Consider the following 27,854-nt stretch of genomic DNA (forward strand, 5'->3'; position numbering starts at 1 on the left):
GGCATGAATTAGGTAACAAACCATGCAAAGAAGGTCAAAATTGTCTCTAGCAGCCTGTGCCTCATCAGGCCCTGATGCCAGAAGGACATGGTTGTCTATATGTGCAGTGATCTAGCCCTACAAACTCTGTAGTTATTTGCAAGCCAACAACCACTCACATACTTTTCTGCTTCATGGCAGGGGGACACAAATGGACACACATCCTTCCCCTGAACCTTTCTTGTCCCCAGTTACCCACTTTAGATAGGGACAGCATGAGAGAAAATCTGGGTGATGCTACTTTCTGCCTTTTCCTCACTCATCCATTGCCTTCTCCTTGGATTAGGATCTGTCTCACTTCTCTCCAACCCCTTCATGGTCAAGTGGCTGCTACGAGATAGTCAAAACCCTCCTTCCAGGGATGGGGAGATGGGTGCATCCATAGGGCAGATCCTCCTGTCCCAGGAGATGCATCTGAGCTACAGAGGTATCTGAGGTATAGGGACATACCTGTCTCTTCTCTCTCACTTCAGGGAGAGACTAAATGACACACAGATGCACTTATCTGTACATGCAATGATGCTCTACATTTGCACAGCTGAAGTGAGAGCAGATGAATAACATCCTGGCAGTAACTCTTTGGCCCAGGCTGTCCTGACATTGAGTGATGTGCCAACACTGCACCACATCTGTCTTTGTTTTAGCCTTTTTTGGATGCTCCCAGTAGACACCACCAGGCTGCAAGAGGGTGCTCTCAGGGGCTCCAGGATCCTCCTCAATGCACTAATGCATGGAAGTGATTTTCCTGAACCTCCCTTTGCTTCAGCAGATCTGCCCATCTAGTAGCATCACTCATTATCCACCCCAAGGCACCTGAAGCAAGGGAGAGCAGCCAGGTTTATTAGCAACCTTCTGTAAGGACTGAGTCACCTATGAATGCTGAATGGCTCTGAAACTGTCTGTTGCTTGTCAGAAGCAGACACAGATGCTGGTCTGAGATTTGTCCTTTCCCTAAACCCTTCAGCTGATCTCAGTCCTGACCTGTTCATTTTAATCTTCTCAGATGTCCTCCTGGGTACAGGGTGCTTTGATGATAACAGGTTTATCTCAGGGCCTTGGCCTCTCCAAGGCTGCACTCTTCCTTAGTGTGACTTTGGGGTGTCATCTACCCTAACATCAAGTGCAGGCAGCTTATGAGTGTCTGAGCTTTTGCTGATATGAGCTTTTTGCTGATATTCTTTTGATGAAGAGCAGCTCTGCAGAGAGACATCTGGGAGTGCTGATTGATAATAAGCTAAATATGAGCCAGCAACGTGCCCTCGTGGGCAAGAAGCCAATGGCATCCTGGGATGCATCAAGAAAGGTGTGGACAGCAGAGCAAGCAAGGTTCTTCTCCCTCTCTACTCTGCCCTGGTGAGGCCTCATCTGGAGTCCTGTGTCCAGTTCTGGGCTCCTCAGCTCAAGAGGGACAGGGAAGTGCTGGAGAGAGGCCAGGAAAGGGCTTCAAGATGATCAGGGGACTGGAGTATCTTCCTTATGAGGAAAGGCTGTGGGAACTGGGGCTGTTTAGTCTGGAGGAGACTGAGGGGGGATCATAATAACATTTACAAATATCTAAAGGGTGGGTGTCAGGAGGTTGGGACATCCCTTTTTTCTATAGTAGCTAGTAACAGGACAAGGGGTGATGGGATGAAGCTGGAACACAAAAAGTTCCACTTAAACGTAAGAAAAAACTATGTCACTGTGCAGGTGAGGGAGCCCTGGCACAGGCTGCCCAGAGGGTTTGTGGAGTCTCCTTCCTTGGAGGTCTTCAAGACCTGCCTGGACATGTTCTTATGTGACCTGATCTAGGTGAACCTGCTTCTGCAGGGGGGTTGGACTAGATGATCTCTAAAGGTCCCTTCCAACCCTACCATTCTATGATGTGATCCTCTACTTCCTCTGCCTTCAAAATGGTGCAGGAATGACAGTGCAGGGGTGCTGTGACCAGTGCCAGTGAAGCTTGGGACAGGGGTCAGAAGTTAATGACCATGAGTGGTCACTGAGAGGGTGACAGTACGGTGTGACAGATGCACACAGATGACCATCACAGATGCAGCATCAGTGCCCATTTTCCCAAGGTGCTGTTCACCATTGCATTGTGCTCTCCAGTTCTCTTCTCAGTCTTTTGTGTAATGTGTAGCACACGTTCAGACTTGCAAGGTGGAATTAGAGGAATGGAGAGTCAAACACACTCTCTTACGGCCAAGCCAGGCCAAGGTCATCAAATCACAGAATCATTTTTGATTGGAAAAGCCCTTGAACATCATCAAGTCCTACCACTCACCTCACACATGCATCGAAACCACAGTGTCTTGCACCCTCCCCAGCTGTTTGACCGTGAGCTGTGCGTCCGTCAGCTGAGGTACTCGGGGATGATGGAAACCATCCGGATCCGCCGAGCCGGGTACCCCATCCGCTACACCTTCGTGGAGTTCGTGGACCGCTACCGGGTGCTCATGCCTGGGGTGAAGCCAGCATACAAGCAGGTGAGCACCTTCTTCACCAGCTTGAGAGCTGGGCAGAAAGGAACCTCGTGAGGTTCAACAAGGACAACTGCAGAGTCCTGCAGCTGGGGAGGAACAACCCCATGCAGCAGCACAGGCTGGGGGTGACCTGCTGGAGAGCAGCTCTGCAGAGACAGACCTGGGAGTCCTGATTGATAATAAACTAAACATGAGCCAGCAATGTGCCCTTGTGGGCAAGGAGGCCAATGGCATCCTAGGGGCATCAAGAAGAGTGTGGGCAGCAGGTCGAAGGAGGTTCTTTTTCCCCTCTACTCTGCCCTGGTGAGGCCTCATCTGGAGTCCTGTGTCCAGTTCTGGGCTCCTCAGCTCAAGAGGGACAGGGAACTGCTGGAGAGAGGCCAGCACAGGGCCACCAAGATGATCAGGGAACTGGAGCATCTTCCTTATGACGAATGGCTGTGGGACCTGGGGCTGTTTAGTCTGGAGGAGCCTGAGGGGGCATCTTATTAATATTTGCAAATATCTCAATGGTGGGTGTCAGGAGATTGGGACATTCCTTTTTTCTATTGTATCCAGCAACAGGACAAGGGGTGATGGGATGAAGCTGGAACACAAAAAGTTCCATTTAAACATAAGGAAAAACACAAGGGGTTGTGGAGGCTCCTTCCTTGGAGGTCTTCAAGTCCCGCCTGGACACGTTCCTGTGTGACCTGATCTAGGTGGGACCTGCTTCCACAGGGGGGTTGGACTGGATGATCTCTAAAGGTCCCTTCCAACCCCTACCATTCTCTGATTCTTCTTCCAGAAGCAATAGTGACTCTCCAGGGGTATTTATGGGGTATGTGTCCTCTCCAAAAGCAGTTTTGCAATGTTTGATCTGCAGATGTTACAGTGGTGATCTGGGCTTTCCGAGTGAAGGCATGGACAAGTGGCCATACTCAGCCTGTCACTCTCACTCACCTTAGATGTGGGGACAGTAAAGCCTTGGGAACCTCATTAGCAGAAAAATGCTGGAACTGAGACCACAAAAGGTCCCCACTGGGCTTGGGAGGAGCAAAGGGTGAGGCTAGTCCTGGTGAATCCCACTCCCCTCTCATACCAGGGTGACCTGCGTGGGACGTGCCAGCGCATTGCCGAAGCAGTGCTTGGGAGGGATGATGACTGGCAGATTGGCAAGACAAAGATATTCCTGAAGGTAGGTGTTCCTTCACATCCCCTCCTGCCATTTGAGACCCTTTCCTGTGAAGGGGTCTCCTACCATTTCCTTTCCGTCACAGGACCGCCTTTGCCATGGTCTGTGGGCTGGTGTGGCAGTGGATAGAACCTGGGTCGAGGCAGTATGTTTGGAGCTGGTTTAGGGAGCAACAGGCAGGAGGAAGGTCTGACACTCTGCCAGCACTGATGCATGCACATACCCATGCATACACCCATAAACCACACTGCACAGCCTTTTCCCTCCTGGGCTGAGCTGCTCAACCTCATCTCCTGCCTTCACCCAAAAAGCACAGCAGCAGGAGGGATATCCTTGCAGAGCCATGCAGAGAGAGGGACTGGCAGCACAACAGGCTGGCTTTATGTTCAACAGTCCCTTTCTGCCTCATCTCTCTGGGAAGATAAAGCTGAGCTTACCAGCAACCAGGCTGGAAGCAAAGGCTTCTCTGCAGCAAAAAAATCTCAGCTGTAAACCCCGGCTGCTTATATCCAAATTCATCTCCCAACCCACTTTGCCAGTGTGAACGTCTCCATCTCTTCACTAGAAGCTGTTCCTACTAGTCACTCTTTCCAGAGCCTGTTATCAAGATCTCACAGCTGTCAGGGCAGGAAACAGAGAAATTGGGAGGCCCCAAGGGGCCATGTGAGGTTGAGCAAAGCAGGAAACATGGAGCTGGCTCTGCTGCACCCAGCTGACAGGGCTCAGCGTGCACAGAAAGCCACGTTACAAACGGTGTGTGAGGAACCAATAGAAAGCTTGAAATGGTGCATCTGGCTTGTATCAGAAATAGTGTGACAAGTAGGACCAAGGAAGTGATTGTTCTCCTGTGCCCTGGGGAGGCCGCAGCTCCAGGGCTGTGTCAGTGCTGGGCCCCTCACTCACTGCCACAGGGACACTGAGGGGCTGCAGCGTGGCCAGAGCCGGGCACAGAGCTGGGGAAGGGGCTGGAGCACAAGGGGCTGGGGAGGGGCTGAGGGAATGGGGGTGTTGAGCCTGGAGCAGAGGAGCCTGAGGGGACACAGCAGCACTCTCTGACACTCCCTCACAGAAGCCTGTGGTGAGGTAGAGTCAGTCTCTTCTCTCCAGTAACAAGTGACAAGATAAGAGGAAATGGGCTCAAGTTGCCCCAGGGGAGGTTTAAATTGGGGATTAGGAAGAACTTTTTCCCTGAGAGGGGTGTCAGCCCCTGTGCCAGGCTGCCCAGGGAGCTGGGGGAGTCCCCATCCCTGGGGATATTGCAAAGCCATGGTGCTGAGGTACTGAGGGCCGTGGGTTAGTGATGGGCTTGGCAGAGTGGGGTGAGGGGTTGGACTTGATAAAGGTATTTTCCAACCAAAATGATTCTATAATTCAGTAATCAGGACAAGAAAACTCAGTGTGTCAGGGAGCTGTTTTGTCCTTAGATTATAGAGACATTGCAGCCTTGGCTAGAAGGAGCAATGAGACCCAGGATGCCTGGAGTTTGTTCCCAAAGCTGCCTAGTATTCCCAGGAGCTACACCGATGTCTGACAGCACTATCAGGGAGCTCTGCATGGAAAGGCAACCTAATTGTTTCCAGACTCTACAGTATTGCATGTTCAGCTTCTGGATCCTTTGGTTCATTAGGGAATGAAGGCAGTAGATCACTGGGATTCATGTTAGGATTTCTCCAATGAATAGATTGAGTGTTACCTTGGGAATTAAAATGCCTCAAGAGATTATTTTAGGCATCTCCTGTGGGGAAGAGCCTCGTATCACTCCTCCTGCCACACATCAGGCAGATGGAGAGCTTGAGGCATGGGTGCTATGTCCCTTCCTCCCACAGGACCACCATGACATGTTGCTGGAAATTGAGAGAGACAAGGCCATCACAGACAAAGTCATCCTCATCCAGAAGGTGGTCCGTGGGTTTAAAGACAGGTAGGTGTGAGCCCTGCTGGGAGGTTGGTATGCTATGGAGGATGATTCACTCACCAGCTCAGTTGTCAGACTTGGGAGGATGGCAGGTAGCCCATGGGGGAGCTCGTGACACTGTTGTGGAAGAAGAGGAGGAGCCACAGCCAAGGACAAGCTTCACCCACAGAGGAGGAGCAGTCTTTGGGGATCTGTGGTCTTTGACTGCCCGAGCTGTGCCTGTGACTCAAGTTGTGCCTTAGGTTTTGCAGAGAGAGCACATGCTAAACAACTCAGAAATCTTTCCCACAGTCCTCCCAAAACAATTTCCTCTGAAATGTCTGCAAGTAGAATCAGGCCAGGCTAAGAAAGATGGGAGGAGCAGATGAGGTTATCAGGGTGGTGTTGCTGAAGTTTGCTCTTGATCATTTGGCTGAGTTTGAGTTTGTCCTCAGGTGATAGGACTGAAGTGGTGAGAGCAGACAGGGAAGAGATTTGAGATGTGAGAGGAGGATGCAGGGCATGGGGAGGAGTGGGGACCATTCTCAGCATCTCCTGCTCTGCCTATTCGCAGGAGATGGCAGAACCTACCTTCAGAGCCCTATCAGAGAGGGCCCTTACAGGTCTGTTTAAGAAAGCAAGGAGAGCTGGGGGAGGAGATTTTTTTCAGTCCAAAAATGCAATGTTTACTTCACTAGTCTGCTCCATTTCAAATTTCCAAAGAAAGAGGCCCAGGAGGTGATAGTAACCCTCAGACAAACTGCAGAGGCAAGTGACTGAAATGCCTTTACAGGTCCAATTTCCTGAAAGTGAGAAATTCAGTCCTGATGATTCAGAGATACTGGCGTGGACATAACTGCAGGAAGAACTATGGTGCTGTAAGTACTGGGGTGCTTCCTCACACTTCTGCCTTATACCTCTTTCATCTGGCACATGCATAAGAGTTTTCTGTCTCAAAGTGCTCGGGGTAGGAGGAGTGGGGTTGTCATTTATCAGTTGGGATGATGAATGGAGGTTTGCTCTTGCTGCCTTGCCCTGCCATTAAAGAGAGCAGCTGACCACCCTCTAGCTGTTCTTTTCCCCCATGACTTTGATGGCCATTGCACCAACAGGTCACCTGGGACGTTAAAAGTCTTCCCCTAGTTTCCAGGTTACTGAAAACATAAGAGCAGCTTTCTCAGAGAAACACACCCCAACTCCAGGTGAGATGTACCTGGGTTTCTTCCCATCCCAGTCCCTGGCTCTCCTCTCCCTGTCCCCGCTGGCTCTAATCCAACAGTGGGTCATTTGGAAAGTGTTTTGCAGTCTAAAGTGTCTCAATAACATCCTCCAAGCCTGAAACTGGATAGGAATAGCCGCTTCCAGGCTGATCAGGATGCTGCCTCCTGCCATGAAATAGCACCTTTCCTTTCAGGCAGGAGGTCTGCAGATTCTGGACCTCCATGGAATGAACCTTCGTAGCTCGTGGCTGCCTTGAGATGATCAACCAGATCTTCTGAGGCGCTACAAGGGCAAAACTCTGCTGTAGGACTCAGTGTGGAAGAAACTGCTTTTGTCCTTCCCAGGCTTTGAATCGGTGCAGCAGCTGGAGGGCTCCATTTCTCCACCCTCTTGGAGAACCTCGCTTCTCAAAGGCTTGTCCTGGTGGGGGCTGATTTCACAGAATCACAAAATCATAGAATGGTAGGGGTTGAAGGAACCTCTAGACATCATCTAGTCCAACCCCCTGCTAAAGCAAGTCCATCTAGATGAGGGGGAACAGGAATGTGTCCAGGTGGGGTTGGAAACCTCCTGAGAAGGAGCCTCCACACCCTCCCTGGGCAGCCTGGGCCAGGGCTCTCTCACCCTTAAAGTGAGGCAGTTTTTCCCTTATGTTTGAGTGGAACTTTTTGTGTTCCAGCTTTTGTCCATTACCCCTTGTCCTGTCACTTGGGACAACAGAAAAAAGGTGCACCCCATCCTCTTGACAAACATGTTTTGAATACTTTAAAGTATTAATGAGGTCCCCTCTCAGTCTTCTCCAGACCAAACAGCCCCAGGTCCCGCAGACTTTCTTCATAGGAAAGATGCTCCAGTTCCCTGATCATCTTGGTAGCCCTGTGCCAATCTCTCTCTAGAAGTTCCCTGTGTCTTGAGCTCGGGAGCCCAGAACTGGACACAGCACTCAGATTCCAGCAGCTCTCATTTACAGCCGCACAAGAGGGAGATTACCGATGGAAATCAGCTTACGGTGGGCGAGTCCCTGCATGGTGGGGGCTGGTTTCATGCTGCTCCCTCTTGCAGATGCGGATCGGCTTCCTGAGACTCCAGGCCCTGTACCGATCCCACAAGCTCCACAAGCAGTACCACATGGCTCGGCGGCGGATCATCGAGTTCCAGGCGCGGTGCCGGGGTTACCTGGTGCGCCGCGCTTTCCGCCATCGCCTCTGGGCCGTCATCACCATCCAGGCCTACGCCCGGGGCATGATCGCACGGAGGCTCTACAAGCGCCTCAGAGGGGAGGTAAGGGACCGCCGAGGAGAGGTTGGTCGTGGAAAGTGGAGGTGGGGAAAGGGGAAACAAACATCCTTCTGCATCACACGCTTGGGTTTTTAAGAGCAAAACAGAGTTTGGATGCCTGTAGACAAAGGCTCTTGTGTTTATTCCCCCAGTATCATCGACGGCTGGAAGCGGAGAAGCTTCGGCTGGCAGAAGAGGAACGGCTCCGAAAGGAGATGAGTGCCAAAAAAGCCAAAGAGGAAGCAGAAAAGAAGCACCAAGTATGTGGGGACTTGAGCTCTTTCTGGGGTTCTGTCTCTGTTTTCCTGGGACTGGTTTTGCTCTTTTTGAGGGGGAATGCCAAATATATCCAAGGGATTTCTGCCCTGCTTGAATGGTTTGTGTTTAATTCACTGAAGGACTCTGTGCTCTGACTGCTTTGAAGCTGCTCCAGAATCTCTGATCTGCTGCACAGGAATGCCAGAGATTACGTCTGTTATTCCCTTGCTTTTGCTATTGTATAAAGGCTGAAGGGGAAACTGGGACACTCTGTGTGTAGGCACAAACGTGGCTGTTGTGTAAAGGAAAAAAACAAGGTCAGTGAGAGTCTCTGTGTGCAGACCAAACAGCCTGAACAGGCACTAAGGAAGGAGAAAATGCTATTGCTTTGTCCTTCTGCAGTTAGAAAACAGGCATGGACGTGTCACTGATTTGCTTCAGGTCAGAATGCTGGTGTAGTACACCAAGCACCAACCAATCTGCTTTTTTAAAGCCAAGTCCTGCAGAATTTGTACCAGCTCTTTGGAGGGTGCAGTTCAGCCAGTGTACTTGTCCTCTTCCAGGTACGCCTGGCCCAGCTGGCGCGAGAAGACGCGGAGAGAGAAGTAAAGGAGAAGGAGGAAGCACGTCGGAAGAAAGAGCTCTTAGAAAAAATGGAGAGAGCTCGCAACGAGCCAGTGAACGACTCAGAAATGGTGGACAAAATGTTTGGATTCCTGGGGACAACCTCCTCCCTGCCTGGCCAGGAAGGACAGGCACCCAATGGCTTCGAGGTACTGGAGACATACAGGAGCTTGGCTGTCACACAAAAGGCTTTAGCTACACGTTAATGAGTCAGGGCAGAGCATGGCCATACAAAAGTGGGTTTCAGAAGGCATCCTTCCAAACCAAGCTCTTTTGTGTGGCCCCAGGAGGCTGTGGCTGGGGGACAGGCAGCCAGTCTGTAGGATTTCTCTGGAGCTACTGAATGGAGGAGAGCAGTATCACTATAAGATCACTTGTGGCCTTTAAGATCCATTCCTTCATGGTTTGTCATAGCATTTAGCTCTTGAACAACCTTTCTCCATGCTAGGGGTGGAGCCATTTTTGTTGCTTCTCCTGCTGCTCTGGGGACATTCCTGGGTGCAGGCATGTCCTTCAGGACTTGGGCTTTATATGGGCTCCAGAGTTATGTTTCATGTGTTTCCCTCCAGCTGGCTCTTCCTTTTGGGATGAAAATCAGATGGACAGGCCCAAACTGAAAGAGTAGTTTAGTATCCAAAGCCATGCTGAGTGCCTGCCATGTCCTTCCCCACTAGGACCTTGAGCGAGCCCAGAAGGAGCTGGAGGAAGAGGACCTGGATGCAGCATTGCCTCTCCCTGAGGAAGAGGAGGAAGATCTCTCCGAGTACAAATTTGCCAAGTTTGCCGCCACGTATTTCCAGGGCACAACGACACACACCTACATCCGCCGGCCTCTCAAGCAGCCCCTCCTGTACCATGAGGATGAAGGAGACCAGTTGGTGAGGCAGGGGGTGTAAAACCTCGAGCAGGGTAGGGTGGGTTGGAGCAAGCTTAGGGAACTCTTCAGCCAAAGAGGACCAGCAGTTTGCCTTTGGGATGCACTGGTGTGGTTCAGTGGAGAGCAATGGCCTCATCTGCTGTACGTGTGTCAGGAGACACAGTCCCACCAACATGCTTGAAAATGAGCCAACAAACGTTAGAGGAATGTTAGAGGGGTGAGTCTGCCTTTGTGTCTTGATACTTGTATTAAGACAACTAATGCTCCATTCACTCCATTCCCCACCACTTGCTGGGCCTGGCATTCCAGACAGCTTTCCACCCATCAGATTTACTCTTCATTGGGTAGAAAAACCTGTCAGGATGGCTGGACCCAGAGAGTGGTGGGAATGGAGTTAAATCTAGTTGTTGACAAGTTACCAGTGGTAACATAGAGCTGGGGCCTGTTCTATTTAACACCTTTATCACTAATCTATCTGGATGAGGGGATTGAGTGCACCCTCAGTCAGTTTGCAGATAATACAAAGCTGAGTGGGATCTCAAAAGGCTCTGGCCAGGCTGGAGCCATGGGCTGAGGGCAATGGCATGAGGTTTAGCAAGACCAAGGGCTGGGTCCTGCCCTTGGGCCAAACAAGCCCAGGCAGTCCTACAGGCTTGGTGATGAGTGGTTGGAAAGCTGCCCAGAGGGAAAACATTTGAGGAGTTTGGTTGACTGAGGCAGCAGCGTGCCCAGGGGGGCAAGAAGGCCAAGGGCAGCCTGGCTGGGCTCAGCAGTGGGGTGGCAGCAGCCCCAGGGCAGTGCCCGGCCCCTGTGCTGGGCCCTGGGGAGGCCGCAGCTCCAGGGCTGTGTCAGTGCTGGGCCCCTCACTCACTGCCACAGGGACACTGAGGGGCTGCAGCGTGGCCAGAGCCGGGCACAGAGCTGGGGAAGGGGCTGGAGCACAAGGGGCTGGGGAGGGGCTGAGGGAATGGGGGTGTTGAGCCTGGAGCAGAGGAGCCTGAGGGGAGACAGCAGCACTCTCAGACACTCCTTGACAGGAGGCTGCAGGGAGGCAGAGTCGAGTCTCTGCTCCCAAGTAACAGAACAAGAGAAAATGGTCTCAGGTTGCCCCAAGGGAGGTTGAGGTTGGAGCTGAGTCAGAAGTTTTTCCCTGAGAGGCCTGTCAGCCCCTGTGCCAGGCTGCCCAGGGAGGTGAGGGAGTCCTCATCCCTGGAGGTATTGCAAATCCATGGTGCTGAGGGCCGTGGGTTAGTGATGGGATTGGCAGGGTGAGGGGAGGAGTCCTACTCTTAAAGTCCTTTTCCAACCAAAATGATTCTGTGCTCCTATGCAGTGCTCTGGGCTTAAGGCAAATGGTTGATTGAGTACAGTTCATAAAACTGCTACTCAGCAACTGTAAAAGTTTCTTCTGACCTCACTATATGCACCAGTGCAGAACCAGCAGAGGAAAGAATCGTAGAATCATAGCTTGTGCTACAGCCACCAGTACAAGAACAGACCCTGCATGGCTATAATGAGCATTACACTGGCCATGAACCGTGGTTCTCCTCCTCCTCTCCAGTGGGTTAGGAGCTGCCAGTCACTGCCCCTCTATAAGGATAGCATCTCCTAGCTAAGAAGCAAACCCCTTGTATGGTTCACAAACACACTCATGATGGCACAAACACGGAGCCTGAATTCGTGGTCCCAGCCATCAGGTTGCCCATCTTGCTCACTTGGGATGTGTGAGGCAGGAAAGTGTTTTATCTCCTGCACATGTACAGAGAGATCACACTGGAGGCCCTGATGGTTTCAGCATGGCTTGTCCACCCCATCCACTGCCCTGGTGCAAGCTAATGGAGTGTCACTTTCCTTCCAATTAGGCAGCACTTGCTGTATGGATCACTGTCCTCCGTTTCATGGGAGACCTCCCTGAGCCAAAATATCATACAGCCATGAGTGATGGTGGTGAGAAGATACCAGTGATGACAAAAATCTATGAGACTCTTGGGAAGAAGACCTATAAGAAAGAACTGCAGGCTCTGCAGGGAGAAGGAGAGGTAACTGCTGCAGCTGGAAATGCTTTTATTAGGTGTTGGGTATTGAAATGTGTTGGAAAGAAACCACCTGTGGGGTTTGCTGCAGGCCATGGGTTTGTCAGTTTATGCTAGAAGGGAGAATCACTTGTGTCAGCTGTTGGTTCTGTCCTTTCTTCTTCACATGGATAACTGAACCTCCCCCAGCAATACAGTAAGGGAAGTGCCCTGCTGTCTCTCATGAGGCTTTGGTCTCTCTAGTCCATAGGGTAGAACTACACAGGAGGGAATACAATCTCCTTGTGTCATCCATGTCTCATTGGGGGATTTGTTTTTGATCTGCCCTGGGTTAGAAGAGACTAAATTAAAGATGTGCTATTAATCTTACAGCAGGAAGTTGAAGAGTTACCAGGAGATTAAGCTGTGGAAATTAAATCAAAAATCCCTATTGCATCTTCAGTGCTTTCTGGGGTGTGACTGGAGGACTTGGGACCTTCCCCAGATGAGACATTGCTCTGGATAAATTGCTGTCTGTGATGCTTCATTCATTAGGACAAGATATTACCTGATATTGGCATTTTCTAGATGTCACCGTTGCATTTGCAAGGACTTTTCTGTAGCATCATCTGAACGAGCCCCTGTGGCAGTTGTAGGTGTAAATTCACTACTTTCCTGGTTTATAGAGGTGGTGATATCATTCAGCACTTCCAGTGAATTACCTGAGAGAGTTGCTTCATCTAGGTTATAATCCTCTAAAAACATAAACCAAAAGTTACCTTTCATTCCTTCTACCCATCATTTCTTGCTCGTTTCTTTCAAAAACAAGGCATATTTTGGCCAATTGGGAGATTGGGTAGTGCAAAAGAGAAGGGAAATGTAAGCTCTCATTTTTTTCTCTGTGGTTACATCTACTCTCTGCTCTGTTGAGTGTACAACAGTGCAGAGAGATGTCTGAGCTGACCCTGAGTGTGGTGATAAGCAAATCCAGGTGGACAGTACCAAATTGGCTTTATAATGGTTACAAATCCTCACAGCTGCAGGACTCAGAAGTGTTGATTTATTGCAAAAGCACAGCCCTTTCGAAGCTGTTTAAATGAGGAGAGGTTAACTGGTGATTACTCAGGCCTTTTTAATCCTACAGCTGGCACAAATTTGATGTAAAAGGAGAAGACTGACAGTAACCTGATGAGATGCAGTCGGTGCCTGAGTCTGTCCCACATTGCATTTATTCTTCTGGGAAACCTGATCTAGAGCTGTGCTGATAGAGCACAGAGCAGGTGAATGGTGATGAAACCACAATGGGTAACTACCTGCCAGCTCACAAACCTACTCTGCAAGTGGCCTCTCAGAGAGGAGTCTGGCTCATCACATTTGTGATGCGGGAACAAGCCTGAGTGGCACTTAAGTTGACTTAAGTTGTCTAGGAGTCAGACATGTATTCAACATAACCCTTTTCAGGCATCCCCAGTGTGTAATTTTGATCTGAGGGAGGCTCATTGATAAGAGAGTATTTACCAAATCCAGAGAGAGACCTATCAGGGGTGTAGGAATACGGATCCTGCTTCTCACCTGAAACGTCCCCCTCTCTGCCCAGCGTCCATAGTCTCTTGCAGGGGAGGCAGGGGAAGGCTCTCTCTGGCCCACCACATTGTGTCCATGCCTCTTGCTTTGCAGAGTACTCACATTGATGGGCACAAGAAGAACAGTGTGCGGCACAAACTGGTCTCCTTAACGCTCAAGAAGAAATCCAAACTGACGGAGGAGGTGAGAGGAGACGCTTGGCCGCCTGGCAGCACAAGTGCCGTCGGATTGTCTGCAGCCCTCTCTGACTCTCTTCTGCTTTTCCCTAGACAACATAGAACCAGCCCTCCTCTGGGTTTGGCGCTACCTGTCTCTCTGCCTGAAAGATTTAAGGAGTGTTTAAGGGGAAAGGTTGGCTTCCCGTGTCTCCTTGAGTCATTCTGCACCTCGCGCCGGCCTCCCCTCGGCTCCCGTTCTCCATCCATCCAGCACCTTCCCTTCCCTCTTTCCCAGCCCTCCATCCAGCTGCTGATAACTCTCACCACTCTGTGATGGTCTGAATGTTAGCCCTGCTTTTAGCTTCCTGCCCTCCACTGTGGCATAGGTAGCAGAAGTGGGGGTCTCCAAACATGCTCACATATTCCTCTGTGTCTCTTCAGTCCCAGGGGTAAAACTCCACACGGCAACAGTTAGTCCAAGCTGAGAGCTTTTGAAAGTCTCATCTCAAAAGAGTGAGGAGTGGGGGGGAAGAAAGCAACAGAGACATGGATTCAGTCTTCTTTTATATACTGCCATGCCCACTTTCAGAGCAGGCACCATCTCACCTGGCTATAACTGCTTGAGAGCATGGAGATTGCTTTCTAAGTCACCCTCCTTCTCTTTAGGGTCAGTGGGGAGAAACAGAACTCAATCCAGTTTACCCTAATGTGGCTCTGCACACACTCTGGAAATGGCTGTGTTTCTCCATTGGCTCTAAATGGAGCCTGGATCAACTAGCTGAGATGAGGGGCTGATAGGCAGATGAATGCCATCCTTGTTGTCACAAACAACACCATGCTTAGGCTCTTTTGGCTGCATCATTAGCATGAAGAGCAGGTTTATTATGTCAGTGGTTTAGTGATCTGTTTAGTCTGCCTGAGTTAAAGAGACAGGCCTTCCTTGGCAATAAACTGGGATCATTCCCAAGATCCTCAGTGGCCTTCTGCCAACCACAGGACCAGCTCAGTGCTGGGATGCAAGGGCACCATTGTAGAAACTCTGAGCAAAGCCCAAGCAGGTGGGAGTGTGAGGAGACAGGAATTTCCATCTTCACCCATATGTGATTAAAGTCAACTGAGTCACACCCTCCCATCGCTGATAGACTGAAGAACTTCTGAGAACCCTCCTGGGGGAGCAGCACACATTTGGGATGGGGGTGGGGGGGACATAGTAGCTGACTGTACTGAAAGAGAGCAATGTGTCTGGTTGGCAGGTGACAAAGAGACTTCATGATGGTGAGTCCACACTCCAGGGTAATAGCATGCTCGAAGACCGACCCACCTCCAACTTGGAGAAGCTCCATTTCATTATTGGTAATGGCATCCTCAGGCCAGCTTTAAGGTTAGAAATCAAGACAAAGGCATAAACATGCCATTCTTTCTATTCCTTCTTCCTTGACCTGTTCTTTTCCAAATGATTTTTTGTGTGTGTGGTTCCTGTGGGTGGCTTTACAAAGCTCTCATTATATCATTTTTCTGGTTGTGTTGTATAACATGGGCTGGGCTGGATCATGTTCTTTACTGTCCACATCAGATGTGATGGAAAGACAACACAGAGGGACTCAAAAGCTTCTGAAATTGCTAGTGGCTACTGGATTGTTTTTATATTGCCCACTCTTGTTGTCCACTCACCTTTGATTTCTATTTGACTGTTTAGAACTGGGGTTTTTTGTGTGAGCACTTTTAATGGTATACTAATGAAATGCTAAAACTCATTTTAGCTGCTAAATTTTGCATTCAAAAATTGGAAAGTGACGAGTTAAGGCCAACTGCACTTCTTTGGTTTAGGCCATTTGTGTGTGTGTGTTATAATACAGTCCTTGTTTCTGTAGTGTCATGCTCTTTTCATTCACACCTATCTGATCACTCCAGGACCAGAGTGAACATCCACATCTGATGATAATCATAGAATGGTGGGGGTTGGAAGGGACCTTTAGAGATCATCCAGTCCAATGCCCCTGCTCAAGCAGGTCTACCTAGATCAAGTCACACAGGAACGTGTCCAGGAGGATATTGAAAACCTCCAGAGAAGGAGCCTCCACACCCTCCCGGGGCAGCCTGGGCCAGAGCTCCATCACCCTCACAGTAAAGAAGTTTTTTTCCTTAGTTTAAATGGAACTTTTTGTGTTCCAGCTTCTTTCCATTACCCCTTGTCCTGTCACTGGATTAATAAGGTTTCCCTTCAGTCTCCTCCTCTCCAGACTAAACAGCCCCAGGTCCCGCAGCCTTTCCTCATATGGAAGATGCTCCAGTCCCCTGATCATCTTGGTGGCCCTGCACTGGCCTCTCTCCAGCACTTCCCTGTCCCTCTGGAGCTGAGGAGCCCAGAACTGGACACAGGACTCCAGATGAGGCCTCACCAGGGCAGAGTAGAGAGGGAGCAGAACCTCCCTTGACCTGCTGGCCACACTCTTCCTGATGCATCCCAGGCTGCCATTGGCTTCTTGCCCACGAGGGCACATTGCTGGCTCATGTTTAGCTTATTATCAATCAGCACTCCCAGGTCTCTCTCTGCAGAGCTGCTCTCCAGCAGGTCACCCCCAGCCTGTGCTGCTGCAGGGGCTGGTTCCTCCCCAGCTGCAGGACTCTGCACTTCTCCTTGTTGAACTTCATGAGGTTCCTCTCTGCCCAGCTCTGAAGTTGTTCAAGATCCCACTGAATGGCAGCACAGTAGCTTCTCTAGTTCTCATTTTATCCTCCCACTTCACCATAGAACTCTTAGCCTTACCTTTCTCCACAAAGTCTAGTCTGAAGGCAGATCTGCTAGTATTCCATGGGGTTCCATCAGGAAGTACTCTTACCCCTCGTTTTGCATGTAGAGAACTAAGGTCAAAGTCAAAAGTGGACATTAAGTCCCAAATTGGGGTATTTGTCAATGTATTGAGATACCTGTCAGTGTACTTGCCTGTTTGGACATAAGAGCTTGCCAAACCTTAACCATCACTGGAGCTGATAGTTCCCAACACCCCACAAAGGAAGTTCATCCAGCAAATGAAGATTCCCAGCTGATACCCCTCTATAAAAGTTAGTTTAGGAGACTCATTGTTACTGGGAAATCCCTGTAAGAAGCAGGAGTAGACTCCATCATCCAGAGTTGACACTGAGCTTCCTTGGACTTTGAGACTCCCTTTTGTTTCCCTCCTTCTCCAAGCAGTGTCCGTCAGCTGTGGGAAATCTCAGCTGAAGCACAGGGAAGACTCAGCAGACATTGGAGGACTGGTGATGGATGGCATTTAAGAGACACTGCAACCATCAGAGTGACCATCACTGGGGCAGTTGAATTAATATCCTTGCAACGCTGAAATGTGCCTTTTGCTTTCAAACACATGCAGACAGGATCTGTCTCTCTCTCAGTTTGTGCTGAAAACCATCACTGTCTTAACTCTAATGCTTCTTTTATTCTTATTGCAGGGATGAAATTTATTGTCAAATCTGCAAGCAGCTGACCCAAAACCCATCCAAAAGCAGCCATGCCAGGGGCTGGATCCTGATGTCCCTCTGTGTGGGATGTTTTGCTCCTTCTGAAAAGTTTGTGAAGGTAAACTTTAGATGATATTTGTCTCAAATGATCTGCAAATACCTTTTCTTTTCCAGCCATGGGACCAGCTGTTTTTTAGTTGGGTTTCACAACAAAGGAAATCCTGCTCTTTGTATTTGCCAGGATTGAAAATTATATAAAGTTCCTAAGAAATATCCCAAGCTCAATATCTAAAGAGGATCAGATGAATCCCTCCTGAGAAGTGACTCACTTTCTTGTGACTCTAAAGAGAATATAGACAGCAGATGATGTCCCTTACACTGCAGATGTGTGGAGACATGATTGATTTGTCAGAAAAGTTGATTGTGAGAGGCTGGAAGGGGAGTTTGCACACCCAGAAGAGCCCACATTTCCCCTTATTTCTCACTTGAATGGTCTATGCATTCCTTCAAGGACCTACTGATTTTGACAGTATGACCTCAGGCTTGTACTCTAACAAAACTGGCAAGGAACAGTACTACACAGGGGAAGGGTTTGGTTTACCTGGAAGTATATTTGCATAGTTCCTTTCTGTATGCTTGAACTTTCTCCACCACATGTCATCCTGAAAACATCCAATCCTAAAACAGCCACGTGAGAGGTGACATGTAGTGTATCTTCAGAAGCACTGTGGATCAGCAGGACTGAAGTCAGTGGGAGATGCTAAGTGGCTGGCACTTCTGAAAATCAGGTCTTCTTTTTTCTAGGCAAAGTTTTCTTGCCTAGATTGGAACAGTCTGCCTTCCAAAATGAGTTACACATGTAGAGTTAGACCCACTGGACTGCTCAAGTTAATCCCATGCCCAAGAGTCTGGTTGGCTCAAGGCAAAGGGCTCAGCATTGTGTCTTTGCTATAAGACCTCTCAGATCTTTCTATGTTGGAGCCTGGACCTGCTCCCAAACCTTCTGGAGATAAAAATGTACCATTAATTTACATAGATACCAGATCAGGTGCTGGATCCTCAGCACTGAAAGAGCTGAAGCCAAGACCAGCAATCTTTCATTCCCAGGCCTTGCCAGTATGAAATCTAATAAAGCAGATCAATCACAGGCAAAGTGGTGTACAATTAAATTATGTCTGGAAATGAGATCTGAGAAAGTATGCCACAGGAGGTTGCGTGGGTTTAAATCTTTAATAGTGAAAGATTATTTTAGGATGAGCAAAGCACTTCTTGGAAATAATTTATGGGTAGCTCTGGAGACTCAGACATAGAATCATAGAACAGTTTGGGTTGGGAGGGGCCTTTAAAGGTCATCCAGCCCATCCTTCCCAGAATGAGCAGGGATATTTTCAACTAGATCAGGTTGCTCAGAGCCCCATCCAACCTGACCTTGAATGTTTCCAGGGATGGGGCATCTACCATCTCTCTGGGCAACCTGTGCCAGGGTTTCACATGTACCTCTGCCCAAAGTTATGGCCCATGCTGAAATACATGGCAATATTCCCAAGAGCTTCAGAGAGTTTATGTTAATTTTGCCCTTATTCAATATCCATTTGGACCTTGGGCTGTTGGAGATGAGAGGCAGACTGTGTTGATTGAAGCTCCTCAAGCCTGAGTGCAAAACAACACCTGCAGAGCTCACACTGTGGTTATATATCAAGACCTCAGTCTTGCAGACAGCAACACACAGGCAGTGACTTGGGCAATGTCTTGGAGCCCTTCTGAAGCCGCTGTAGTAGATGGGGACATCATTGTCACCTTCCAGCTTAAAGTGTTATGTTTTGAGACAAGGCCTTCTCATGATGAAACATTAACTCTGTCCCCAGACAGCCACTTTCCCATCCAGACTCACTGACTGCTGCTTGAACCATGCAATAGCTGCTATTGAATGCATGATAGCCATGAGCTGACCATCAGCCAGGGAGCTAGATGACATTCTGTTAACCTCATGTCATTTTCAATTGATGCTCCAACTTCTCATTTAGCAGGAATTATCCACCATTTTAACAGAAGGAAAAGCATAGGAAAGTAAATATCCCTTAACACTTCTTTCCTCTGTTCTTCCATGCAGTGAATATTTTATCAGACACCTGGTTTCTTTTCTCCTGACACCTTTCTTTTAGGCTCTAACTTTAACAGCCACAGTGTTATAGAAAAGAGATGAAGATTTTTAGGAAACTCTTGTTCTACCACCTTCAAATGTGTCAGCTCTGAACATTTTTAGAAGGATTTAGCTGATAATGAGGCAGTCTTCAAAATGTTATCTTGGGATTGGAGTAGATGGTCTTTCAAGGTCCCTTCCAACCCTTAAGATTCTGTGATGAAGCTCACACTTTGTATCCCATTAGGTACATTTATTGCATCATGTACTAAACATGGGTCAAGGCACTTTAGCACTCCTGTTCTTTGTACCTTTCTTTCAACTAATTGCTGACTTTGGTGGGAAGGTTCAGTCATAAGAAAGAAGAAATACAATAAATAAACAGTTACATGGTTCATTATTAACAACATAATTAAAACTATAGCTTTACACATCAGCAGCTGCTTGCAATCATTTGCAACAGCTCCCATCTGTATAACTTTGCTGTGTTAGCTAGTTATTTCAGGGTATGTAAGTTATAGTTGACAGAGATATCTGTCCCTCTACCTATGTCATTTAAGGACTGACAGAGCATTCTGTGTTTCTGAAGGAACAGCTGTGTGTTATCGTTCAGAAAACCCTTTTTTCTACATATAAACTCTCTCTGAAACATATGATCTCCAGAACTGTTAGTCTTAGCTACCTCTTTTGTCCAATAAACTTCTGTAATGTTGTTACATATATTACCTTTCAGATTGTGGAAGTCACTGGATTTAATTATCTCTACAATAACGTGATTGTATTTTTAACATACAGTGAAGTGCTTCAAGTTCTGGTTTGGGATCTTCTAAAAAGCAATGTAATATCTGACTAAAGCAACATCTGGTTAATGTAATTGTAAAAGGTCTTTTGTACTGGCAGCTAAGTGTTCTGAGTGACATTTGCTTACAGTTTCCCTGGATCATTGCTTTTATGTCTTTCTAATTCACTCCCATCTTTTTGGCCTCACTCAATAACATTTTATAAGACATCTTTAAAGTAGAGAGAGAGAAATCAACAGAAGCAATAACAGGAACAGAAAAGCCTCCTTCAAAGGTCTGCCTAGGGTGGTGACTTATGTCCACTGAGGCCAGAAATGCACAGTATAAGAAAAGACAAGGGTGCAGACTGTCTTACTCACTCTCAGCTTCCAACAGGGTGAGGTAGGAACATCCTGAGCCTAAGTGCTCTCACTGCTGGGAGGCCCAGAGGGCTTTTCTCCAATGAAACATTGCTTTTTAACCTTTGCAAATGCTTGGCCTCTAGAGACAATGGTCTAACCAATGTGTTCCCTCCTGCCAACAGTATTTAAGGAACTTTATCAATGGAGGGCCCCCGGGGTATGCTCCCTATTGTGAGGAGAGGCTGAGGCGGACCTTTGCCAACGGGACAAGGACACAGCCACCCAGCTGGCTGGAGCTGCAGGTAATGAGCCCCTCCATCCCCTCACCAGGCAGCTGGGGCTCAGGGTTTAAGCCTTTCACCACCAGAGCTCTGGCAGGACAGAAAGTAGGGCAAAAATTACTCTTTCTATCAGGAATTTTCAGGTATTTCCAAGCTATTGCATCCCCCACGCATTCTGGCTTGGCTTCGGAGTGTGCTGAAGATCAATCCCTTAGACTACATCAATACTTGGACATTAAAGAGTGCTCTCAGGCATTCAGGCCAGCTGGCACAGAGCAAGCCCCAACTTATGTTAGGAAACTGTCTTCCAGATGAAAATGGCTGCAGGCAAAGTGCCCCCTACAGTGATTGCTGGGATCTGTTAGGGGGATTAGCCATAGCTGGAACAGGCACAGTTTGTGCAATCACTGCTCCTTTTCTATGCTGGTTTATTATCACAGGCAGCTGTGGTCCAAGAGCTTTCCCAGGCATGCTTGGATTTGCTGGATTACATTGATAACTGAATGTATTAAATAAAAAACCTGGGACTTTCAAGTACAATATCCTGTAGTTGTGGTAGCATCAAAAAGCAGCCAGTAAGTGGGGTCAGGAATCAAATGGCTACCCCAGCCAGGTGGGTGAGTGTGTAGGTAAACAGCCTTGATGGGGCTGAAACACACATGCTTTTACAAAGTTTGACTTTCATCCATTAGGCAACCAAGTCCAAGAAACCCATCATGCTGCCTGTCACATTTATGGATGGGACAACAAAAACCCTGTTGACCGACTCTGCGACAACTGCTAAAGAGCTCTGTAATTCCTTGGCTGACAAAATCAGCCTGAAGGACAGATTTGGCTTTTCACTTTACATTGCACTTTTTGACAAGGTATGTCTGAACTTATGTTCCTCTGTGGAAGAAGAGGGAGGTTTTCTTTGCCATCTTGTTATCTTCCAGAGGGCAGAAGGACCCTGTGCTCTGAGCAAAGGGCCAGACTTGAAGTCAGGAGGGAACATTCCTCCAGTGCAAGTACCAGTGTGATTTTGACAATAAGAGTAGTCAAATGCTAGAGCAGAGTTTTAGAGTCACTGTGAAATCTCTCTCCTTGAAGATATTCATTATCTAATAGGAGGAAGCACAGAGCATCCTTATCAAGATGGACCTGCTCTGACTGGTGGGCTGGACCAGAAGCCTCCAGAAATGCCTTTCCACATGGATAAATGTGTGATGCTATGCTCTTGCTCTCAGTCAAACTACTCTGAGGTAGCTTGAATTTCCAGTAAAACAAACAACTGGATTTTTATGCAAAGAAGCAGCTGCATTTAATTAGAAAGCAAATTGTTGAAATTAAGCCTCCAAAACGAGCTGAAATGCAATCTGCCATATCTATGTTGGCAAATAACCCAATTTATTTAAGGTAGGAAATACTTGCCTTTCTCTGAAATTCCATTAAAATAAAGGTGAGCATAAATGAGAAGGGAAAACAGACCTGGGCTAAAACTTCATCAGGGGAGACAATAGCAACAAAACAATGAAACAGGATTATTCCTAAAGCTGCTGTGTAAGAGGATGAAGTGTATTCTGAGCTCCTTATGTGTCCAGCTCTACCTTGGGGTGGAAAAGCAAATGGCTTAAATTCCACCTTCTTGGCCACTTTTGAGGAGGCATTCATCCAGGGTTGTTCACTCTGAGTAGACAAAGTGCTTTAGGGCTTCATGCCAGACCACAGTAAGAAGACAGAGGTGATAAATCTTCTGTAGAGGACAGGCTTTTTATTCTGGGTTTGGTTTTATTCTTAGCGTGCTTGGATCCAAATCTCTGAAACAGGGTGTTCAAAGCACAGTAGGAATAAATAATACTTTATTGTGGGATAATTGGCTTTGGTAATTCACATTCATAGAACCATGAAATTGTTTTGGTTGGGAAAGACCTTTAAGATCATTGAGTTCAAACGTCTCCCCTCACACTGCCAAGCCCATCACTAACCCATGGCCCTCAGCACCTCAGCTCCACAGCTTTGGGATCCCTCCAGGGCTGGGGACTCCCCCAGCTCCCTGGGCAGCCTGGCACAGGGGCTGACACCCCTCTCAGGGAAAAAGTTCTTCTAACTCACAGAATCATAGAATGGTAGGGGTAACATTTCAATCTGAATCTGTCCTGTTGCAACTTGAGGTGCATTTCCTCTTGTCCTATCATTCATTACTGGAGAGAAGACACTGACCCCCACCTCACTATAGGTCCCTTTCAGGTAACTGTAGAGAGTGCTGCTGTCTCCCCTCAGTCTCCTCCAGGCTCAACACCCCCATTCCCTCAGCCCCTCCCCAGCACCCTTGTGCTCCAGCCCCTTCCCCAGCTCTGTGCCTGGCTCTGGCCACGCTGCAGCCCCTCAGTGTCCCTCTGGCAGTGAGTGAGGGGCCCAACCCTGAACACAGCACTCAAGCTGTGGCCTCATTGTTACTCTCAGAAACTTGGGCTGAGAGCAAAATGACTCTCCCAGCTTTGCTATAGACGTTTGCTATAGACCTTTGCTATAGACCTTTTCAGTCTCATCCGGCTGGTAGAGGTGGATACTTTATATTGGTTATAAAGGAAGTCAGAGTGAGTGACTCAGAGCTATCTGTACCTAGAAGGCTGGGCATTCAGTGGGGTGAATGCCACGTTTCGCTGTGCCCTGAGCAGGTGTCCTCGCTGGGCAGTGGCAATGACCACGTGATGGACGCTGTGTCTCAGTGCGAGCAGTACGCCAAGGAGCAGGGAGCGCAGGAGCGCAACGCGCCGTGGCGCCTCTTCTTCAGGAAGGAGATCTTCACGCCCTGGCACAACCCCAGTGAGGACAATGTGGCCACCAACCTCATCTACCAACAGATCGTGCGAGGGGTGAAGTTTGGGGAGTACCGGTGTGACAAGGTATGTGGCCTTGGCGGCTACTGGTCTGGTCCAACACGTGTCTTCAACATGGGGAGATAGGTTTCACCACAAGGGATAAGAAATCTTCCTCCCTGAACGCCTGCTGGCTTGGGGATTGTGGGGTTCCCTTCACAAACAAGAGCTACAGGAATGAGATCCTCTTGGCTGGGTACAGGCTGGATGTTGCCATGTCCTGCAGGAGCTGTTTCTCCTGGTGAAATTTCATGTGGATGGATGAACAAGCCACTTCATCCATCAGCCTCAGTTTGAACAGCCACAGATAGTCTGTAACCAGATCACCACATGAGGAGTACACAGCAGGATCTCATTTGGTGAATCCTGCCAAGCCTTAGACACAGGAGCTGCTTTTCAGGATACCCAGGCCTCTGCAGTACCAGCCCAGTTATGCTGCCACACGGTAAAGGGACATTGGCAGCAGAGACATGTTCCTCCAGAGTCTCTGAATTTACAGAGCAATTCCAGTGCCACTGAAACAAGCATCTCAAGAAACATCAGAATCTCTGACATTGTCCATCACATTGATTTAGCTTGTGTTTAAAACCATCCACGTGTCTCTTCCCCAACACCTAATCATTCTTTTTCCATCTATACTGCATTAGCTACAGCTCTTTTATCCCATCAGAGCTCCTGAACATCTTCCCTTTCTCTTGCACCTGGGCTCCTTGTGCTAATATCACCTCAGTAGCTCTGCTGTTTCACCCCAAAGTGCTTGGAACATAGCTGCACCAGAGGACACTCTACAGTTCTGCAGTTATCATAGAATCATAGAATGGTAGGGGTTGGAAGGGACCTTTAGAGATCATTTAGTCCAACTCCCCTGCAGAAGCAGATGGTTATGCTCAGATGCTTCAGTTGCTGGGCTTCTTGAGTATAAGAAATGAGGGATGTCATTAAACTGTTTCAGTTTTCAGTCATTAAACTCTGTCTGCCATGGCAAAATCGCGCACTGCTGACTACAGGCATCAGAAGGAGGCTGAACTGCAAGGAAAGACTGGGAGAAACATGTCCACCCACAGTAAAGGGCTGCATGGTGCTGGCTACTGACTGTGTGTGGTGGTTTAGCCCTGACAGGGTGCCAGATGGCCACTGAGTCTCCTAAACTGGACAGGAGAGAGAGAAATATAACAAAAGGATCATGAGTCAAGATAAGGAAAGGGAGATCCCACCATTCTGAACCACCAGCCTCCACAAAGAGCTCTTTGAGTGATGGAGAATGGATGTTGGGGTGACAGCCTGATAACAGCATTAATGTGGCTTGTTTGACTCCCACAGGAAGAAGATCTGGCAGAACTTTCTTCCCAACAGTACTATGTGGATTATGGATCAGAGATGGTGCTGGAAAGGCTGCTAAATCTGATTCCATCCTACATCCCAGACAGAGAGATCACAGCCTCGAAAACAGTGGAAAAATGGGCTCAGCTCATCATAGCTGCACATAAAAAGGTGGGGATGGTAGGTCACCTGGCCAGGACCAGGGCAGGCTTCAGTAGCTTTGTGTGCCTTTTAAACATACATCAGACACCATAGCTCAGCTCTTAGCCTGGCCTGAGGCTAAATCAAAGAGAAAGGGCAGATTTTGTACTAACCCTATTCAGCTTTACCACTGGCTTTGAAGCAAGATCTGACAGAAGAAGACAAGCTGCAGAAGTTCACTGTGAGAAGCAAAAATGCCATCTCTGGGGTCTCATTTGGTTGGATCTTGCAGGTCCTCCCTCAGCCTGAAGTGTCAGTTATCTGAGGATGTCCTAAGCTAGGTGCCCATGTTTAAGGGCTGTTGAGTGTCTGTTTCCAGCTAAAGGACTGCCAGACACCAAATAGTAGACACCTTAGGGAAACACAACATTAGCTGAGATGAATTCCACCCAGACTGGACACCCTAGATGTTTGACCAGCCTTCTGAAAGTCAAAGGCCAGGATTTTGTCCAAACTGTCACTTGTTTCTGTAGGACTCTGACCTTTACCCTCAAATAATGTTTAGGTCCAAGACCTTCAGATGACATGAGGTGGTTTTGTTTGCTCTCTTCCTGGATATAACTGGGTTTGTGCTTCACATTGGTTGTGCTTTGATTTGTCTGTAGGGAATTTATACTCAGAAGAGGACAGACCCCAAAAAAGTCAAGGAAGAGGTGGTGGATTTTGCACGTTTCAAGTGGCCTTTGCTGTTTTCTCGGTTTTATGAAGCCTTCAAATTCTCAGGTGAGTCAGTAGAACACATTCCTGGAGCACAGGGTGCACCAAACAAGACAAGAAAACTTCCTGGACCATGTAGCTGGTTGGTTTTGAATGCATTCTTTTTTGGTGCATCCTGGTTAATGAATGGCTCAAGCTGTGAGTCTGCATTATTTCTCTCACTCAGAATAACTCAGGTTTTGGATCGTTGCATCCTCCTTTGAAATACACACATTTTTGTCTGTCCTAGGACTCTTCATGAACTAATTGTATGTCTTCTCTTCAATTCAGGGCCAAGCCTGCCTAAAAATGATGTGATTGTAGCTGTCAACTGGACAGGAGTGTACTTTGTGGATGAGCAGGAGCAGGTTCTCTTAGAGCTCTCTTTCCCAGAGATCACGGCCGTGTCAAGCAGCAGGTGAGGAAGAACAGACTGAGCTGGTAATCTCACCATAAACCAGTCTTTTTCCAGGCTTTGCATCTTGATGCCATTATGTTTCTTGTTTATGTCTCTCATAACATGGTATCCCAGAGGGGGAAAGCTGCAAGGGCAGAGTTTCACCTTGGCCACCATTAAAGGTGATGAATACACTTTCACCTCCAACAATGCAGAGGATATCCGAGACCTGGTGGTGACCTTCCTTGAAGGACTAAGGAAGAGATCCAAGTATGTGGTCACTCTCCAAGACAACCCAAACCCTGGTAAGTCAATGGCCCAACCCAATGGTACACATTAATTAATTACAATTCATTACTCCCAAGGTGTTTAGAAAACAACAGATCAAACTAATGGTTGCTTTTCTTGCAGTGGGAGAAGAATCGGGGTTCCTCAGCTTTCTCAAAGGAGACCTGATAGTTCTGGACCAGGACACAGGAGAACAAGTGATGAACTCAGGGTGGGCTAATGGGTTCAATGAACGGACCAAGCAGAGAGGGGACTTCCCAACCGATTCCGTCTACGTCTTGCCTACGGTCACCATGCCCCCGCTGGAGATCGTGGTAAGCTGTCTGACAGCATGGCACAGCTTGGTACAAAGCCCAAAGGGGTCAACATCTTCCTCAAGAACTTAGATCTGGCCTTAGTGCCTCCTTCCTAATAAGGCAGAAACCAAAGTGGCAGATTGAGGAGACAAGTTATCCAAGGCAGAAGTGATCTCAGCCTTTCTTCTGGTTTTGTCACTTTGAACACCTCGGGTCTGTGACTTGGAGTATCTATGAATTGTACTGAATTGTGGCTGGCTTGCTGGAAGGTGTATTTGGGTTTAGAGGCACAACATTCATGTATGGACCTGTAGTATCCAAAACCATATTGTCTTCATGTCTTCACTGTGGCCAGTGGAGTTCCACAGGGATGGGTTCTGGGGCCAATATTGTTCAACATCTTCATCAACCACCTGGGTGAGGGCACAGAGGGACCCTCAGCAAGTTCCCTGATGGCACAAAACTGGGAGGACTGGCTGATTTACCAGAGAATGTGCTGCCATTGAGTGAGATGTGGGCAAGCTGAGAGTTGGGCACAGAGGAACGTGCTGACTTTCAATAAGGACAAGTGCAGAGTCCTGCAGCTGGGAAGGAACAACCCCCTGCAGCAGCACAGGCTGGGGGTGATCTGCTGGAGAGCAGCTCTGCAGAGAGAGACCTGGGAGTCCTGATTGATAATAAACTGAACATGAGCCAGCACCATGCCCTTGTGGCCAAGAAGCCAATGGCAGCCTGGGGGCAGCAAGATGAGTGTGGGCAGCAGGTCAAGGGAGGTTCTGCTCCCTCTCTACTCTGCCCTCCTCATCTGGAGTCCTGTGTCCAGTTCTGGGCTCCACAGCTCCAGAGGGACAGGGAAGTGCTGGAGAGAGGCCAGTGCAGGGCCACCAAGATGATCAGGGGATGGAGCATCTTCCTTATGAGGAAAGGCTGCGGGACCTGGGGCTGTTTAGTCTGGAGGAGACTGAGGGGGGATCTCAGTAATAGTTACAGATATCTCACTGGTGGGTGTCAGGAGGTTGGGGCAGCACTTTTTTCTGTTGTATCCAGTGACAGGACAAGGGGTGATGGGATGAAGCTGGAACACAAAACATTCCATTTAAACATAAGGAAAAGCTGTTTCAGTGTTGGAGTGAGGGAGCCCTGGCCCAGGCTGCCCAGGGAGGGTGTGGAGGCTCCTTCCTTGGAGCTCTTCA

General features: G+C 48.4%; 1 protein-coding gene across 2 annotated transcripts in view; it reads left to right on the plus strand.

The window, feature by feature from the left end:
- The window catches only part of MYO7A (myosin VIIA), a 121,164-nt gene that overhangs the window by 79,036 nt on the left and 14,274 nt on the right, over positions 1 to 27,854 (plus strand). The window contains exons 19-38 of one of the 2 annotated variants that reach the window (XM_062020336.1): positions 2,349 to 2,507; positions 3,589 to 3,681; positions 5,505 to 5,599; positions 6,366 to 6,450; positions 7,856 to 8,074; positions 8,224 to 8,331; positions 8,893 to 9,102; positions 9,628 to 9,831; positions 11,693 to 11,869; positions 13,520 to 13,777; positions 14,838 to 14,965; positions 17,035 to 17,161; positions 20,507 to 20,626; positions 21,298 to 21,471; positions 23,263 to 23,490; positions 24,784 to 24,954; positions 25,590 to 25,707; positions 25,972 to 26,098; positions 26,213 to 26,382; positions 26,489 to 26,679. In XM_062020336.1, coding sequence (XP_061876320.1) covers positions 2,349 to 2,507; positions 3,589 to 3,681; positions 5,505 to 5,599; positions 6,366 to 6,450; positions 7,856 to 8,074; positions 8,224 to 8,331; positions 8,893 to 9,102; positions 9,628 to 9,831; positions 11,693 to 11,869; positions 13,520 to 13,777; positions 14,838 to 14,965; positions 17,035 to 17,161; positions 20,507 to 20,626; positions 21,298 to 21,471; positions 23,263 to 23,490; positions 24,784 to 24,954; positions 25,590 to 25,707; positions 25,972 to 26,098; positions 26,213 to 26,382; positions 26,489 to 26,679 — 3,162 coding nt within the window. The remainder of the gene's footprint in view (positions 1 to 2,348; positions 2,508 to 3,588; positions 3,682 to 5,504; positions 5,600 to 6,365; positions 6,451 to 7,855; positions 8,075 to 8,223; positions 8,332 to 8,892; positions 9,103 to 9,627; positions 9,832 to 11,692; positions 11,870 to 13,519; positions 13,778 to 14,837; positions 14,966 to 17,034; positions 17,162 to 20,506; positions 20,627 to 21,297; positions 21,472 to 23,262; positions 23,491 to 24,783; positions 24,955 to 25,589; positions 25,708 to 25,971; positions 26,099 to 26,212; positions 26,383 to 26,488; positions 26,680 to 27,854) is intronic. The other variant, XM_062020337.1, reaches the window with a different exon arrangement.

This window comes from Colius striatus, chromosome 1 (genome assembly GCF_028858725.1).
Source record: "Colius striatus isolate bColStr4 chromosome 1, bColStr4.1.hap1, whole genome shotgun sequence".
NCBI lineage: Eukaryota > Metazoa > Chordata > Aves > Coliiformes > Coliidae > Colius > Colius striatus.